The sequence below is a fragment of the Colias philodice genome, chromosome 13 (genome assembly GCF_061535455.1).
Source record: "Colias philodice isolate Cphi_HAF_F1 chromosome 13, ilColPhil1 Martin Lab GWU primary, whole genome shotgun sequence".
Lineage (NCBI taxonomy): Eukaryota > Metazoa > Arthropoda > Insecta > Lepidoptera > Pieridae > Colias > Colias philodice.
In genome coordinates, this window is record NC_143098.1 from 1,195,210 (window position 1) to 1,212,389 (window position 17,180).

At 35.3% G+C, this 17,180-nt stretch overlaps 1 protein-coding gene and 1 long non-coding RNA gene across 2 annotated transcripts in view; one reads left to right on the forward strand and one right to left on the reverse strand.

Moving 5' to 3' along the window:
• The window catches only part of LOC149483177 (uncharacterized), a 132,978-nt gene that overhangs the window by 6,346 nt on the left and 109,452 nt on the right, over positions 1–17,180 (reverse strand). The gene's annotated exons all lie outside the window — the stretch shown is intronic.
• Positions 1,963–13,748, forward strand: LOC149483178 (uncharacterized). Its single transcript, XM_089702187.1, has 6 exons — positions 1,963–2,102; positions 2,976–3,093; positions 3,635–3,833; positions 4,403–4,541; positions 5,671–5,803; positions 13,679–13,748. Exons 1-6 carry the CDS (start codon positions 2,068–2,070, stop codon positions 13,682–13,684), a joined length of 630 nt encoding a protein of 209 aa, XP_089558313.1. The 5' UTR covers positions 1,963–2,067; the 3' UTR covers positions 13,685–13,748.

Genomic DNA, 17,180 nt, shown 5'->3' on the forward strand with positions numbered 1-17,180 from the left:
TCCTCCGTGTTCTAGGACTAAATAATGAAAATGTACCTAAGGTCTGATAGTCATAGCGTCATTGGATAGTTAAATATATTAAAAGTTAATAATTATTGCGCATTATTGCATAAGGCGCAGTCAAGAGCTAAACTTCGGTCCGATCTTCGGCATTGGGAGGGAAGATCGGATCTTGGGTTGTGAACGTCCTAGGCGTAATCAAAGTATACAGATGGAAAGAGGATTCGCTAATTCTGCCCCAAAATAATTAATTACATTATTTCAATGAAAGTACTCTCCACAATGAGCCATCAAAATTTTGTAGGTAAGATCGGATCGACGATTTTCGCCACAAAATACACCTTTTCTGCTGAATCACCTGTGTACACGTCCCATCTGGTCGCTGGCCGGCCGCAGAGTGAAGAGAGGGGCAGAACAAAATGGCGGATCTAGTAGTGTTGGTAGCAGTAGAGAATATTGCCTAGTTTGCGAGTTATTCCATGCATCCGATCTTATGTCACATCCGATCTTAGGCGACCCAACCTTATTTTATAGACTTTGTAAAATAAATCTTTTCTTCGCTATCGTAACGTACAATAAACAACTTATCAGAAAGTATTTTAATTTTTAACACATTCTTCGGTAAAACTTTCAGCTAGGTATTTAAAAATTTAAGCAAAACTTTTAGCAATTGAAGGTACAAGACTGCAAACTACAACATTAAACAAGATCTTCATATCCTTTTAGCGGGAAAATGTAAATGTAATTAAAACTACGGAGAACAGAATTGCATTGAAAGTATAGAAGATTCAAATGGCAAAAGTCAACTGCATTTTAACAAGGCTTTATTCAGCAATTTTGCGCTATTGTTTCGTATGGCTCATGAATTTTTAATTTGACTTCTGCTGGTTTTAAAAGGGATTTATACAGATTTGTTTTGGTTTTCGTTTTGTTAGCGGTTGCTTTGTTCGAAAGGCGAGTGATGGCAATTTTATTAATATTTTAAAATGTACAAAGGTCTATCTAATATTATAATAGTTTTCTCTTACACGTATTACACGACCTATTAGTACCGCAAAGTCAAATTATGCTATTTATATTCCTGGATAGGTACCTACTAGGTACCTACTTACATTTTGTAGATAGTTATAGATACGCAGCACGGCTTTACTTAGAAATTCTAGTATTATCGATCACTTTTTAACCTTTAAAATATTTTATGTTAAAGGTCGTTAAGTTTATTTTAAGTACTGAAACATTTTAATTTTAAATGGACAATATCTTAAATATATATAAAAATGAATCGCAAAATGTGTTGGTAAGCGCATAACTCGAGAACGGGTGGACCGATTTCGATAATTATTTTTTTATTATATTCCTTGAAGTACCAGGATGGTTTTTATGTAGAGAAAACATAAATATGTAACACGGGCGAAGCCGGGGCGGACCGCTAGTGGACAATAAATTTGTATTAAAATTTTGAATTTGATTTGTTTTAAGTGGATACAGAATCTGAAAACTAATGAAAAATCGATAGAAGAAAGAAAATATTATAATGTAATATAAAAATATTAATTATACTTCAGTAACTTCCTTAATAATATTATTTTAATATTTATTTTAAGTGCAAAAAATATCATTGAAATGAATTGAATTCAGCGCCATCTATACTCAAATGTGTATAACAGTTAGAAGCATGCAACGCATAGAAGTTAAAACAAAAAATAAGAGATGGCGCTGAATTCAATTCAAATATAATTTAAACTATCTCTTCGTTTTAAGAAATATTCTTAGATGGCGTTAAATTAATTATAACATACAATGTAATTATACATATTAATTAATTAATAATAAATAAAACTAATAAAATAATTTTATCATGCCGTTTTCATAATTAGTATTTTTATTATAACCTATACCTACTGCGAAATTTTCGTGCTAATTTTTTATCTGTGAACTTGTTTCAATTAACTGTCAACAAATCGAGGATTGGAAATTATTTTTTAGTATTATTTTATTTTAATTAAATTAATTAATACAATAAATCTAGCTTTGTATTCGTAAAAAGTTTATCATTTTAAAAATAAAATGGGTGACAATTTGCCACTATTACCAACTAAAGGGTAAGTTTGTTTTTTTTTCGAAAAAGAAAAAGTTTCTGTCATAAAACTTGTTAGGTACAAACTATATATATAAAAGTACTCTGTGGGTACAAACGACCAAATAAAATTTTCTGGCTATTGAAAATATTATAAGGATTCCTTAATTTAGTGATAGTTATAAATTGTAATAACTTCTCGCAAAATATTAGCCATTCTGAAGTTTACATAAAGTTTACGAGTTAGTTTTGATAGGTTGTGATGTAAAATTTAAATACAATTTTGAATGTACTTGTACGGTCTAGATTGTGAATATGCGCGCCGCGGGTCAATATTCTAAATAGCGATACGGCTAGAAATTTTGTATTTGACAAAACAAAATTATTAGGTATTCGCTGTTTTTATTCATCATTTAGCTATTGCGGAATACACCAATAGTAAAACAATAATAAAAGACATTTAGAACCTACCCAGGTAGTTATATGTAAATAATTTTTTTTCCCTCCCTTCGAATTATTCTTTTTTCAAAATTCAAATTTTAATGTGATCAGGTCCATGATTTCGCTCTAAAAATAGTCAGATAAACATTTTTTTTGTTTTATACCGCCAAATTAAAATCCTAGGCTAGCTACGGAAAATCAACACGATTTCAATAAAGGTAGGTATTATTAGTTATTTCTATGCTAGGTATACTTGGTAGGTACCAACGTGTTCAAAATTACAATTGTTAGGCACCTATATGTATCATTCGAATATACCGATACGTGATAATTTTCGACTATTAATAGGTATTTTTAGCTCGTAGCTTGACTCATTAAGGTATTCTTAACCATAAATCCAACAATATTTATTTGTGTATTAAAATTGTTATTATTTTAATTCAATATTCTTCACTAGAGAGACAATTTACGCGGACGTGAGGCCGGTCCTGCGGGACGTGTTTCGTGGCGCGGCCGGTGCAACGCTCGTCAGCTGTTACCACGAGATTGACGAAACTTTTCAAGGGAAGGAATGGGTACTTTATTGATATTATTTATTGCTTATATTTAGAAAAAAATGCATCGATAGATGTTTAAAAAATATGGATAGATAGATAATTTGATTTGAGTTTAATTTTAATATTGCTGTGCTCTCTCCGTATATTACGGTTTCACATTAAATCGAGTGGAATTTTGGTAGTTTTTGTGCAATTTGATCAATATAACTATAGATAAGACGTACGTTTTTGAATGGAGTGAAAGAATGAATTGGAATGTATTTTGCGCTTACATGATAACGTGAAGTTTATTCGAACGATGTCGCGGGCGCCAAACCGTATTTTAATGTAGGTAGGTAATATCTACGATTTTAAATTTTAACGACAAAATATAAACGATACCTATTTATTTATTTATTTATTTAAACTCTTTATTGTGCTGATATAATACAAATAATACAAACAAAACTTATTCTAAAAAAAAAATAAACCAGCACAGAAGGCGGCTGATAAGGCCGCGCCGCCTTCTGTGCTGTGACTTGTGAGTGATACCTACATAGCTAACTGCATCGATTTTCAGATAGAAAATTTCAAATCGGAATGCAAGGAAATCTATCTAAAAGAGAAGGACTTGCAAAAACAATATGCAGTCCGTCTGACTCGGGAACCGTTGCCGAATATATACAAGACTTACCCACCAGATGTTGCTCGCAAAGAGAGTAAAGAACCGTATATAGATAGGAAGGATTTGAGACCTGGTATTGAGCAAGACGCTGGTCGTAAGTATGAATCCCTGCAAATATTATAAATGCGAAACTGTGTCCGTCTACCTCTTCTTCACGCCTAAACTGCTTAACCGATTTATGTGAAATTTGGTACAAGATAGTTTGAGACCAGAGAAAGGACATAGGATAGGTGTTATGTGAATTTTCCTTTCACTACGCGTGCGAAGCCGCGGGACTTTTAATCTATATTTGCTATATAATTTGCAACTAGAATTCCGCCCGCGGCTTCGCCCGCGTTTTCAAAGGAAAACCCGCATAGTTCCCATTCCCGTGGGATTTCCGGGATAAAACCTATCCTATGTGTTAATCCAGGTTACCCTCTATATGTGTGCTAAATTTCATTGTAATCGGTTCAGTAGAATTTGCGTGAAAGAGTAACAAACACACACACATCCTCACAAACTTTCGCATTTATAATATTAGTAGTTAGGATTTTAATGCGAATTTATCGACGTTTGATAACTTCTCAATCAGAACAGGTCGGCTAAATTATACCAAGAGTAAATTTAATTGTCAATACATAAATCACGAATAACTTACAAATTATAATTACTTAACTATAGGAGATGCAAGATTATGGATTCAAAACATTTTGAACAAGAGCTCTGGTGACGTCACAGCGCAGAATTTTGAATCTCGTGTCCAAAAACTAAATTCGGTGGTACAAATGGACACGACTGCTTTAACTGACTTGTCTTTGAGGTACGTAACTAGTTTTCCGCCTGCGACTTCGCCCGCTTTGAATGATGAATGACCTATACTCTATCTATTAAAAAAACATCAAAATCTGTTTCGTAATTTTAAAGATCTAAGCATAAGAACACATAGGCTGCGGAAAGCATCTTTAATTTATGCTATGTAGTGTTTGATACTATGACTTTTTGTTTGATTGAACGCGCTATTCTCAGGAACTATTGGAAAGTTATTTTCTGTTGGATAGTCTGTTGGATAGTAGGATAATTTTAATATATTAATTATTACCTGTACATTTCTTACTTGTTTTTGTATTGTATATCAATAAGTTATTTAATTTGCGCCATCGCAACATTTCTTACCAATCAGGCTTGCCTGGAAGAGATTGCTTCTAAGCAATAAGGCCGCCTATCGTACATTATAAGTGCCTGTGCGTTATTATTGTATTAAATTATTATCTGAGTTTGATTCTCCTGGTATGTATACGTACCTATGTACAATGTACAATAAAGCATAAATAAAAAAAAGACGGGTTGCACTCCGGGTTTGCCGGCAGAAGTGAAAACTTGATTATTAACGTTGAGCATGTTTTATATCCATCCGTCTTACGCTTTTTCGATCAGGTCATGTGTCCTGACGCGAGTTTAAGATTTTATACCCATTACAGAAAAAGTGCTCAACGCCGCTAAAGAAGTTTTCACTTCAAAAATACGCGTGGCACTCGAGGACTGCCGCGGTAAAGCTATTGCATAGCATCGCATCGCTGTGCGTGTGCCGGTTGGAGTTGGAGGCGTTAGGTTTTTTCGTTACGGAATTTTTACATTCGGTCGCCGCGCTCAAGGCCCGCGATAGAAGCTATGCAATAGCCTAAATAAATATTATTTGTCGTGCGTCAAGGAATTGACATATTTTTAAGCTATTGCATAGCTTCTATCGCGGGCCTTGAGCGCGGGGACCGAATCCAGAAATTCCGTAACGAAAAAGCCTCACGCTCCCCACTCCGACGGGCACGGAGGTGTGGCTTGAAGGCATGCTATGTAATAGCTTTACTGCGGCAGTCCCCGAGTGCCACACGTCTTTTTTTAAATGGCAAAGACACACATTATCTTGTAACGAATTTGTGCTCTAAATTCTTTAGTATTGGGGACACAATACCACGACCGGTACTACCACCACCTCGTATGAGTCCACCGCCACCTATCCCAGAATATATTATTTGTGTACCACCACACATAGATTTCGTCAATTTTACAGTTGGACAAGTTCATACGGTAAGTTGATTCTTACTACTATTGTAATTTATATTTTGGTACATTATTTTGTTATTTCATCACTTTTAAACAGATGTGGATAAAATTTGGGACAAAGAATAATAATTATATATTATGTTCTATTCATGCGGCACGAGTAAAACCCCAGGCTGGAGCTGGTATTCTCATTTAAACGTGTTTATTTGAAATTTTATCACCTACTTATAAGTAGTATTATGCAAATACTCATTGTACAATTTTATTATTTGTTCCGACAATATATCAATATAAATATTGTAAAGTGATCAAAAACTAAATTACGGAGTTAGTTCAAAATTTAAATGTCTCTAAAAACCCAGGAGGTTTTTGTCATCGTGTGTCGAAGCGTCAACTGTGTACGAAAAAGTGCTCCCAGTTTATAATCGAAATCACTGTGATAATTAATCAAGACGGATCGCACATTATAAAAATCACTATCCAGACGAGAAATCTACTTGGTCAATGTATAAAGGTACACGAAATTTCGTTAAAAATAATTAAATCACAAACAAATTTATAAACTGAGATTCAAATATTCCATATCATCATCAATTGACAACTGACATCTGACATCAAAACAGCGATACGACATTTTACGAGACTGTGACACCTGTCAGTATTGAACGTCACCCAGTACTGCCAACACAACGGGCGTAATACGTTCCAATACACGAGAGTAAAAAGTTGTACTTTTTTACAATATGAGTACTATGAAGATGTCACAAGAAATGACACAGCTGTTTCAGATGATGAAAACTGAACTAGAACAACAAACCGCAACAATTACAAGGAGCGTAACTGAAACTATCATGCATAATATAGATGTGAAACTTCAACCTTTTTTGGAAGAAAACAAATACTTGAAGAACGAGGTAAAACGTTTAGAAGAAAAAGTAACATATTTGGAAGAAAAAAACAGGAAAAATAATTTACTGCTACATGGCATAAAAGAAACAGAAAATAATCACCAAGAGTTGTTTAATTTAATTAAAGAAACGCTAAAACATCTAGATATCACCATTGATTTATACGAATTAAATAACTACTACAGATTAGGAAAAAAACAAGGAGACAATAAAATAAGGCCAATCCTTGTATCTTTTACGTCATTCCAAAAGAAACTAATAATACTGAAAAATAAAATGAAAATGCCCGAACAAACTTATATAACTGAGGATTTTTCGAAAGAACAATTGGAAAAGCGGAAGAACCTACAAGAAAAACTCAAACAAGAAAAACAAAATGGGAAAAATGCATTCATTCGAAACAATAAAATAATTATTAAAGAAGCACCAGATACAGAGAAAAGGAAAAGGGAGACCTCGTTATCGCCTAACAATACACGCACATCACTAACTAGCGGTTCAAAAAACATTATTGCACCCCCGAAACTACATAAAACAAATGCGTTTGAGTATATGAGGGCCAGATCTGCGTCCTTGACCGAAAAACCATCTCAACATCATTATGCATAGGAAATATCAGACACCGGTAACGAAATAAAAACAAACACTTTAAACAAAAACAAAAGACAAAACAAAAGAAACCCCAATACGGTTGGTCACCGCGGGGTTATCGACCAAACCCCCCAAAATACTTCACTACTAACGAAAAATAATACAGAACGAAAGAAAATGAGACTCCACATAGCAACATTAAATACGAGATCACTCAAGTCGAATGAATGTTTAATAGAATTAGAACAAGCGTTAAGTAACATTAATTGGGATATTCTTGGTGTAAGTGATGTACGCAGATCGAATGAAAATATTGAAGAGCATAAAGAATTCATAATGTATTACAAAAATGAAATAACAGGAATATACGGCGTAGGATTCTTAGTCAAAAAATATCTGAAAAATAATATTATAGAATTTAAAGGAGTTTCAGATAGGATAGCTGTCTTAAACATTTTACTTCCCGGTCACAAACACCCGACATCGATTGTCCAAGTATATGCTCCTACTGAGGTAGCAAAGAAGGAAACTAAAAATAGTTTTTACGAAACCCTAAATGAGACAATGGAGACTCTAAATAAAAGCATCATCGTGATGGGAGATTTTAATAGTCAAATTGGCCAACGAAGAAAACACGAAAATAAAATTATTGGACCTTACGCAACCGGTAATCGTAACGACAATGGACAAAGATTCATAAACTACGCTTTAGAACATAACTTACATATTATGAATACTTTTTATAAAAGAAAACAGGAAAGAAAATGGACATGGGAGTCTCCTAACGGGCAAATAAAAAACGAGATAGATTTTATAACAACAAACAAGCCGAAGCTTTTCTTAAACGTCGAAGTTCTAAACAACTTTAACTTCTTTACTGACCATAGGTTACTCCGCGGACAACTACACCTAAATGCACCAAAAAATTCTAGAAAACATATACAAAATACAAAACATCCTATCACACTTCCATTGCCCAGTTATGTCCTAGAATCCCTAAAAACTAAACTATTACCAATAACTACACTAAAAACAATTCAAGAAAAATATGATGCCTTAGAAGAAGAAATTAAAGAAATTAATAAGATACTAGAAAAAGACAAGCCACATAAAGACAGAATAGGATCTGAAGCAAGAAAATTAATGAAACAAAGAGCATTTTTATTCAAAAACAAGAAGACTAATAAACAAAACATAACTAAAATAAGTAAACAAATATACAATGAAATAAGAAAATACAGAAAAACACAAAAAACTAATTTAATACAATACCATATAGCAAAATTAGGAGGAATCAAGAATGCATGGAAGGAACTCCAAGAACATTCAAACTGGATTACGTACGTAACACATCACAAAACTAAAAAACATAAATCGAAAAGATACGAAATTCTAAATACAGCAACCGAGTTTTACCGCGATCTTTATCATGACAAACAAAGCACACTCATTACAAATCGTGAAACAATTAGGCTAAGCACACTAGATGATCCAGTTCCGTATATATTAAAAGATGAAGTTATTAAAGCGATTAAATCACAGAAAAGAGGAAAGGCATCAGGCGAGGATAACATCTCTAATGAACTTTTAATAGGAATATCTGAGACCATCTTGGACACACTAACAAATCTTTTTAATGACATTTTAAGAACCGAATATATACCTCGTCAATGGAGCATATCTACAATAATTTTACTACACAAAAAAGGGAGAACAGATGATATTTCGAACTATAGACCAATTTCGTTAATGTCGAACGTATACAAAATTTTCTCCAAGATTATTCTTGACCGGATAACGAAGATCATCGAAGAAAATCAACCCAAAGAACAGGCAGGGTTCCGTAGTGGCTTCTCAACCATCGACCATATCCACACCATCAAACAAATTATCCAGAAATGCAATGAATATGGAATACACTTTTACTTAGCATTTATAGATTACAATAAAGCATTTGATTCACTGAAGCATGATAAAATATGGGAAGCGCTCACCACACAACAGGTTCATAGTAAATACATCAACATAATAAGGAAAATATATACAAATATGCAGGCTAAAATACGTACAGAAAAAACAGGAGAATGTTTTCCCATTAGTAAAGGAGTTAGACAGGGAGATCCCTTATCACCCAAACTGTTCTTGGCAACCTTGGAGCATATATTTCGACAGCTTCAATGGAAGGAATATGGTATAAATGTAAATGGAGTATTATTAAATCATCTCAGATTCGCAGATGACCTCATTTTAATATGTGAAGATTCAAACACTCTCCAGGTTATGATTGAGCAACTGATACGCGAAAGCGAAAAGGTAGGATTATCAATTAATACCAGTAAAACAAAATTAATGACTAATTATATAAAAACTCCAATTAAATCTGACAGTGCTGTTGAACTGGAATATGTCGACGAATACACATACTTGGGCCAAATAATATCTCCAACTGACATCACAACAAAAGAAGTGCAAAATAGAATAACCCTGGGATGGAAGAGATACTGGGCTCTAAGAGACATAATGAAAAACGCAGATATTCCAATTGAAGGCAAGAAGAAGATATTTAATACATGCATACTACCAAGCATGACCTATGGTTGTCAGACATGGAGCTGTACGAAGAAGAACATAAAATCCCTAGAGACTTGCCAACACCGAATGGAAAGAAGCATACTAAATGTAAAACTAAAGGACAAAATTAGGCTAAAAACAATTAGAAAACAAACTAAAGTTATTGACATAAAGTACCGAATCAAACAGTTGAAATGGAAATGGGCAGGACATTTAACAAGAAGTAAGATAGAAAAGTGGACGAGGGAGGTGACGGAATGGTGCCCTAGATACAATAAAAGAAGTAAAGGAAGGCAATATCGAAGATGGGAAGATGATATAAAGGAGGTGGCAGGACCATGCTGGACGAGGATAGCGAGAAATAGAACGATGTGGAGAATTCTTGGGGAGGCCTATGCCAAAGAGCAAGACAATCATAAAACCGGTGTCTCATAAAACCAATAATATTTGAATTATGTTGCTTTCATAAACTTACATGTTAATAATACTTAAGTAGTTTTTTAAGAAGAAATGTAACATTTAGATTGTTAATAAAGGCTTTATTTATTTATTTATTTATAAAAACCCAGGAACTATTGATTATGGTGGTAGGTAGGTAGGTACTATTTTCTGATACAAATTGTACATTGAAACATCTATATAAGAAACGTTAATATCTCGAACGTTGAAGCGTCATTATCCTACAATAAGCTGCAGAAAGCTTAATAAATGATTGTAAGAAGTATAAGATGAAAACAAAACGATACATCACTATTTTTCCTGAATCATGTCCGTTATCCGTATCTAATAACAGAAGATAACATTATTTCGTTCCTGAAGATGAGTTATTACTTTAGTAAAAAACACTGTTCAAATAAATAAGCGGGGTTTAGAGAATACAACATCAAAGGAACTTGTAAAATATTACGATAATAAGTGGTGTTTCATTCAACGCAGATGAATTTTACATCTGTGGTTGATGTTAGTGAACTTAGCAGATCATTTTTAGCAGATCAAAAAAAAAAAAATGTGAGTTCTTATCGCGTGCAGTTGAGTTCTACAGTTCCTGATACTTTTTAGAAATAGTTCTGGCGTTTTTACCTTAAAAAACGACATTTGAAAAAATAATCTGCCAACTTCCCGTAGCAGATCATTTTTAGCAGATCAAAAAAAAAATGTGAGTTCTTATCGCGTGCAGTTGAGTTCTACAGTTCCTGATACTTTTTAGAAATAGTTCTGGCGTTTTTACCTTAACAAACGACATTTGAAAAAACCCGACCTGGACCCGGCTTAACGTGATGTTAAGACGTAATGCTACGACGTGATGCTACGACGTGATGCTACGACGTGATGCTACGGCGTGATGCTACGCTGTGATGCTACGGCGTGATGCTACGGCGTAATGCTACGGCATTGTGTTACGGCGTGATGCTACGGCGTGATGCTACGGTGTGATGCTACGGTGTGATGCGACGGCATGATGCTACGGCATGATGCTACGGCGTGATGCTACGGCATGATGCTTCGGCATGATGCTACGGCGTGATGCTACGGCATGATGCTACGGCGTGATGCTACGGCGTGATGCTACGGGGTAATGATACGGCGCGATGCTATGGCATGATGCTACGGCATGATGCTACGGCATGATGCTACGGCATGATGCTACGGCATGATGCTACGGCATGATGCTACGGCATGATGCTACGGCATGATGCTACGGCATGAAGCTACGGCATGATGCTACGGCATGATACTACGGCGTGATGCTACGGCGTGATGCTACGGCATGGTGCTACGGCGTGATGAAATATGACATGAATAAATTTTCTAGTGTTTCATTTTACGCGAGTATTTCTAAAAAGTATCAGGAACTGTAGAACTCAACTGCACGCGATAAGAACTCACATTTTTTTTGATCTGCTAAAAATGATCTGCTAAGTTCACTAACATCTGTGGTTGGCTTTATTTATATTGGATATTCAACTGTGTGTTAGCCTGTCATTTGTGAGATTCTAGGATCTTTGGTACTAACTACTAACGTAATAATTATCACATGCAGAATTAATTCATTACCAAATTATTACCTGATGGTAAATACATAGTCTTGAAATTTTGGGTTAATTGAAATTTTAAATCGTAAAATTCTCTTTTCTCATTTACAAAATTATTTTTTTTATCGTAGTTACTCTTTCGTTGAATCCTTGCATCTCATAAACGTTAAGTACAAACCCTGCTATAACAATCTGACCAATTAAGCAAAAACCTAGAATTCTCAAATTCCCTAATACCTATTATATCTTATTTAGTATATTAATTATCATTCCCATTCCTTTAGCAATCCCTACGTCTCATAAACGTGTCCAAATTCGAGTTACGCATATCCGTGACTCCACCAACACGACGGGAACTTAAAATAGAACTCTGCTCCCGGTTGACCGTCACTTCTGGAGCAGCGGCCGAACTGCTGCTCCATTACAAACCTGATGATGTACGGGCTCTGATGGATGAACTGCATATCAGGGTGTCCGCTGGGAAGGGTCTATGTGTGCCGATCTCGTGTTATATGCAACCACCGGTTTTGGAGAGTTAGTTTTGGGTTATATTTTGGATATTTTCTAGTAAATTACATATTATACTTGTCTAAAGCAGTAATCAACAACCGTACTGTAGTTTTCATTATATTTCGGATATTGTTATTTTATGATAGAATTTAATTTGCCTGTAGTGTGAAGCAGCTGGTTCTAGTATTTTCTATTCATAAAGTTTTATAGTTTTCGCCAAACTTCTAGTCCGCTTTGAAGTTTCTGTGAGACGCTGCATTATAATAGAATATAAGTTGTCCGTATACATTTCATGAAACTTTTGTAGAGCACAGTTTTGTACATTGTAAAGGCAAAGCTACGTTTAATAAAGCCATGTGTATAACTTACGCCCACTTATGTCACTCGTATCAACTTCAGGGTGGAGTAAAAGTTTGGTATGAACTGTGCCAATGCAGAATTATTTCATTAAATGACTAGAACAATTGCATAATCTGTAGTGTGATTAAGACAAAAATTTACAGTATTAAAGACAGACAGACTGAGGCGACGTCTTCTACAATGTAAACATTCCAAGCTTTATCAGATTTCGGGTTCATTTCTCATCTAAATTGTCAAAATTTTTATCTAGGTCACAAACAACGTGATCCACTGAACGAATGATTCAAAATAAAGTTCTTTAAAGTGAAATGATTCACGGACTTTTCAAGCTCCTATTGTCTTTGAATTCTATTGTGTATGAAAAAACGTTTAAATCCTTAAATTCTAAAGACTCGTATTTCCAGGCATTTATCTCTTTTTGTTGTTAGTAAATGGTGGTTTAACGTGTCCAGCCATGATAAGTGTAGCTGGCAAATAACTGTTATTTTTATAATTATCGAAAATAAAAGCTGGCCTAAATTATTCCTTCAATAACTTTGCATATCATCTAGTCGTGTAGACAGAAAAACAATCTATACTACAGTATTTACTACCTTGTTTCATATGTAGATAATAGAACAAAGAATATCTTTCGACATAACCCTACAAAAATATAGGTTGCATAATAACGATCACCTTATCATCTCCGAAAACATTATGCCTACTTGTGCCTTGTTTACTAAGGGCCGATTTTTCAATGCTTGGATAAAACTTATCCGTCCAATAAAGTATTACACGATAATATTAAAATGCCACGTAAACTGTCAAATACGGACAATTAGAATACGTTTTTAAAATGGTAGTTTTATACATTATTCGACGAATAAGTTTTATCCAAGCATTGAAAAATCGGCCCTAAAAACTAATTTATTTAAATTTCCATACAGTTCTAGTCCCAAACCTGACATCTTCATCCCACCTGGATACAATGAGCGCAGCATCCGTAACCCATGATGTTCTGGATCTGGGTTCCAGACTTCTGGGCGATGTCCACAGAGTGCCCTTACTGTTCTGCTGTATGGAGAACCATGCTACGTTCTTCCTATTGGCGGAGGAGGCCTGGTTGAATTGTATAATTGATGTAGGTAAATGGGGAATTATTGAAGTGAAAACTTCTTTAGCGGCGTTGAGCACTTTTTCTGTAATGGTTATAAAATCTTAAACTCGCGTCAGGACACGTGACCTGATCGAAAAAGCGTAAGACGGATGGATATCAAACATGCTCAACGTTAATAATCAAGTTTTCACTTCTGCCGGCACTCCCGGAGTGCAACCCGTCTTTTTTATATTTTGCTTCACTATTCAATTTAACTATTCTTTTGAAGTGATACTTCTTGTGGTCACGTCATGGCAATACCGTCACGTCATGGAGTAAGGCGACGATTTTAATATCTTCGAATCTTGAAAAAGAAGTTTCACTTCTGACATTTGTGCTCGGCACGTCTTCTAAGTTAATTTTAATTTTGTTTTTGTTTCTAAGTTATTGATCCATATTCTTGTGCTCATTAACTTTTTCTATTAGATTGCAACCGGCAAGAATCCAGGAGTATCGTCCGACTGTTTTCACATAACACCCATACGGATACACGGCGGTGGTCGAACCCGTGCTCTATGCACGTGTAGAGCCCCCACAGTGGGGTTACATGTGACGGCTCTACGTATTCTATGCTCTACGGCGATAGTGCGCACTTTGAGCGTGGTAGCTGATGCGTTGGCTTATCAAGAGGATCATGTTATACTGCAGGTTGGTGAAAGATGGTGAAGTTTGGTAAGGTTTGGTAAGATTTTCAAGCTTTGTCGCAAGTGATGACAGTTTTAACAGATGTAGTATATGTGCTCTACGCACGTGTAGAGCTCCCACAGTTGGGTTACATGTGACGGCTCTACGTATTCTGTGCTTTATAGCGATAATTCGCACTTTGAGCGTGATAGCTGACGCATGTTATACTGCAGGTTGGTGAGATATGGTGATTTACAAGCAAGCATTTGCAAGCTTTGGACATCGAAAGTGATGACAGTTTTGCTGCGGAAAGCTCTTACGGAGAATTTCATTTATATTAGTTGTTGTTTGTTTCGTGCTAAGTACAAAGTAACAAAAAAATACTAACATTGAAAATAATAAATAAGAACATAGTCAGGAATATAATATGTATGTAAGGAATATTAAATCCAAACAAAACATTAAGAAATGGACCTCATTTATTTTAGACTTAACGATCAGCACTAAATTGCAGGCGCACGACAAAGATTACGACATTTGCAGTGAAGACGACCAAGCTTGCGAGTATTATGTGCGACTCGGGACTGCTTTTCCTAACCGCTCGTTATCTGCTACCGTACAGATTGTTAATAATAGGTAACGTTCGGATTTCCTTTTATTTTGAACTGTTTCATTCTTGTTAGAGTTGGAAAATATGTGAAATTGCTTAGTTCATTAGAGAAAATTAACTAATTGAATGTACGATTATACGTCTATATGAACAGATAGGATTTGTCTACAAGGAAAACATACTAAGCACAAGTTATTTTCCGTCGTGAAGAATTGCAATTTTCTTCTTTTTCTCATGGTAACAATAAACGCGATACTTTAGACTTCTTATTTCTTAATTATCAATTGTACATCTGTTTCTTTTAAGATTCTCTGAATACCAAAATAAATATTTTCCTTCATAGTCCTATAACATACCCCTACTATTGGAGTGTCAGACCGTGGGGCGTCTGTTCCTGTTGGAACGGGTCTGACACTTCGCTGCTCGCTGAAGACGATCTGTGTGATGATGGGAAGGAAGGGAGACGGAATCAGGTGATGTTATATATAGTTTACGAACAATGAACACACAGTCACGCTAAAAAAATATCCGTGGCAAAACTCTGCCTATATAGGTGAACTAATAGGCAGAGTTTTCTAATAAGTATAAACTTTGAACATCGCCACATTTTTTATAGTTTTTGAAGTGAAACTTCTTTATCGGGGTTGGAAAAAAATTAGTGTAACATTTTTTCGTTACGCGTGACATTTTTCAGTTACGCGCCATCTTGTTTTTAACCCTTGTATTAACCCTTGTATTAACTATTTCTGTAAAGTTGCATATAGTAAATTATTTTTTGAAAAATGAGGTCATAAAGAAGTTTCACTTCTTACGTGTGTACACTAGTATACGCACACATTTTTTTTAATAGGCTCTTGTGAGTCTTAGTAGTTATAGTATATCGATGGATTTTGGATAATATGCACAATAATATCCTACGATGTAATTACAATAATAACCTGATTATTGTAAACATATTGTATCTTTTGATTATCTGATTTAAAGCACGATCGAATAGTTTCTTACATTAAAATATACGTCAAAATTTGAAGTTGTCGAATAACTTATTTTCATAATAATTATAATAATTAATCGATACTAGATGGACGGTAAACCAAACATGGACGCAAGATCGGTCCGCGTGGAACCAGCGCTGGGCCGCTTGTTCCCACGGACCACAACACAGTTGCTCGTGCGAGTCCCAGATGTGGGACCAGTGTTGGGCGTGGGACGGGCTGTGCTTATGTTAGTATTAGGGGTGTGTGACTTTGCTCGTGTGGTTAGAGAAAGTTATCATGGGAAGTCGGACGCTTGTTCCCACGGACCACAACACAGTTGCTCGTGCGAGTCCCAGATGTAGGACCAGTGTTGGGCGTGGGACGGGCTATGCTTATGTTAGTACTAACTGGGGTGTCTGACTTTGCTCGTGTGGTCGTAAATAGCCATGGGAAGGAGATCTTCTACTATATAAAAATAAGTCGGATTTTCATTCCTGACGCTATAACTCCAGAACGCACGAACCGATTTCCACGGTTTTGCATTCGTTGGAAAGGTCTCGGGCTCCGTGAGGTTTATAGCAAAGAAAAGGTGTCTCTGGTGGCGAAACGGAGTTCGCCCGGTTTGCTGGTGTTACATAAAAAGTGGCTTATATCGCTCTCTAGCCTTTTAATTATCTCTAGACACTAGGCCTGTAACACTCTTACCTCCTAGATATCACCAGACACAACATAACAAACATTACCATAGAATTGCTTTGTTGTGACGTAAAAAAGGAACAAACAAACAAACTTTCGCATTTATATTATTAAGTTCAAAATCACTGTGTTAGACCGGGCGAAGTCGAACAAGATATTAAATGAGACGGCCCTTATTAAATGAGAATCATAAAAATGTCATGTAAATGCACCCATAAAAATTGTATTTAAGGTTAATCCTCAAAATGATACCAAAGGAAAGCTTCCCACCGAACTATGATCCGATGATTGTTAAGACTGACGTCATCGAGGAAGAAGCTATACCGGGAGTTTGTCCAGTAAGTATATATTTTATTAATAAGTAAAAACTTATCGCATATAAACTG

What these genes read in the sequence shown, in the direction of transcription:
- LOC149483178 (XM_089702187.1), top strand. Translation starts at nt 2,068, where the DNA reads ATGGGTGACAATTTGCCACTATTACCAACTAAAGG. An exon ending in CTTTTCAAGGGAAGGAATGG is followed by an intron (nt 3,094 to 3,634) that starts GTACTTTATTGA and finishes ATCGATTTTCAG; the next exon opens with ATAGAAAATTTCAAATCGGA. An exon ending in TTAACTGACTTGTCTTTGAG is followed by an intron (nt 4,542 to 5,670) that starts GTACGTAACTAG and finishes TAAATTCTTTAG; the next exon opens with TATTGGGGACACAATACCAC.